The following is a 1,880-nucleotide window of genomic DNA, read 5'->3' as shown; positions in this document are numbered from 1 at the left end:
CAGTTATAATTGTAGGCAGATATTTGAATATATAATAAGATAGGGCAAAAGCATTCCTAGGGGAAAGTGGAAAATGCTCAGATTATCCATTTCTTAAAGAAAATATAATATACAGTCTTAAAGGGCAAATGGGGACATTTACGTTTTTAATGTAAGTTGGGTTTTGAGTCAGTTATTTGGTTGTAAAGAGAGACTAGAGAACTTGATACGAAGCTACATTTGCATAATAGGCTCATTGTTTAACTGATATTTTAGGTTTATTTGGAATCTTTTGGGGATGTGATATACTTGGAGGAGGGGTTAAAGTCACCACTCATAAGGCTAACCTTAACCAGATATCCCTCTACCCCCAAACACTGAGGTAGGATAAGAGAATACTCTTACAGGGACTGAGTAAGTGGGATTGGGCAATCGATTAAATGAGAAATGCACAGTGCTCTTCACACTGAGGAACGAGGGGACAATCTCCTGATACAGAGATATTATGATTTAACTATTGATGGTGAAATAATAGTCTTTATGTAAGCAAAAGCTAAAATGGATGATTATTGATTTAAATGTTCATTAAAATCAAATTCTCCCAAATCTGCCTACTTTGGTTTACATTTTATCATATTTGCATTCATTTTAGGAAAGTTCATTCTGGGCCACATAGTATGTCATCTGTATGCAGCCATCATACTTGAATCTCTGTTCCTTTAAATTAAAACATGAACTTTTGTTTTTGAAAGCCACAAAGACCAGGCAGTAAAATTTGAGATTTTCAGAAAACTTGTTTAGGTATGAATCATAAAAATGCAGATGGTAAGAATATATAATAAGATTTAGGAAATTTCAATTTTAATAACATAGACTAAAGCACTATCTCTTGTCTATAATTTAATAAAGTTTTCCTGGGATCATAAACTATGAAATTATAGCCTCAAGGCTTTTCAATGACAACTAACACTAAGATTAAATAAGAGCTTAGAATTAAACATCACAATGTATTATATTGAAGAATGTATCTTTGAAAATAATAGTCATAAAACTAAATCAGTGTATTCTAAAATTTTTACCACTAGAAGTTCAGGAGAAAAGTTTAGGGACAAGCTGACTCAGTAATTTAAGATTGTGACTAAAGAAGTTATTGACAATATTTCTTTTTTAACTATTTGTACCATATAATGAAATACTTAATCTTTGTTTTTTTCAGAGTTTACTTTTTTTTATTTAATGCGTTACCAAAGAGGTTTAGGCCAAAAAAAAAAAAAAAAAAAAAAGGCCCATGTCATCATCAGACTTCTAGGATGCTTCTTTCTGTGCTTCCACTTTCTTCTCCTCAGCTGGGGCAGCACTGGTGGAGTGGGTGGGACCTCCTGCTGGGGCAGGGCCAGCTGCTGGAGCGGGTCCACCAGCCTGTACATTGCACATAAGGCTCCAGAAGTTGACATTGGCCAGAGCCTTTGCAAACATATCTGACCAAAAAGGCTCAACATTTATACGAACTGCTTTAATGAGCGCATTGAGCCTATCCTCCTTAACTGTCACCTCAGGATGAGGGCCCAGTAGATGCATGCAAGGTCCGAGACAAAGGCCACGGTGCCTGCGAGTGCTTGGCCACCGCTGCAGGAAGCAGCGCTAGTCGCTAGTCACCGGGTGAAGGGAGGGCCTCATGCCAACGCGGCCTTAGCTTCCTGGGAAGGACCGAGCACCTTAACTGGTGGCTGAGAAAAGGCGTGAGCAGGGATGGGGCGGAGGTGGGGGGCGCGGGAAGAATGGCGTGCTTAATCTTCATACAGAGGTTTTGAAATGGATTTTAACGTCTATAAATAATAATTAAAGTAAGTTCTAAATAAGATATAGGACCTTTTAGGTCTTGTCCTCACATCAGTACCCTC

At 37.9% G+C, this 1,880-nt stretch overlaps 1 protein-coding gene across 1 annotated transcript; it reads right to left on the bottom strand.

Annotated features, from left to right (window-relative positions):
• Window positions 1–1,284: 1,284 nt before the first annotated feature.
• Window positions 1,285–1,557, bottom strand: LOC117022513 (60S acidic ribosomal protein P1-like). Its single transcript, XM_033106637.1, has one exon. The coding sequence runs from the start codon at window positions 1,555–1,557 to the stop codon at window positions 1,285–1,287; it is 273 nt and encodes a 90-aa protein (XP_032962528.1).
• Window positions 1,558–1,880: the final 323 nt, after the last annotated feature.

The sequence above is a fragment of the Rhinolophus ferrumequinum genome, chromosome 5 (genome assembly GCF_004115265.2).
Source record: "Rhinolophus ferrumequinum isolate MPI-CBG mRhiFer1 chromosome 5, mRhiFer1_v1.p, whole genome shotgun sequence".
Lineage (NCBI taxonomy): Eukaryota > Metazoa > Chordata > Mammalia > Chiroptera > Rhinolophidae > Rhinolophus > Rhinolophus ferrumequinum.
The sequence above is the reverse complement of the archived record's forward strand: the minus strand, read 5'-3'. Positions and strand labels throughout refer to the sequence as shown.

Coding starts and splice junctions, on each gene's coding strand:
- LOC117022513 (XM_033106637.1), bottom strand. CDS start 1,557: ATGCATCTACTGGGCCCTCATCCTGAGGTGACAGTTAAGGAGGATAGG.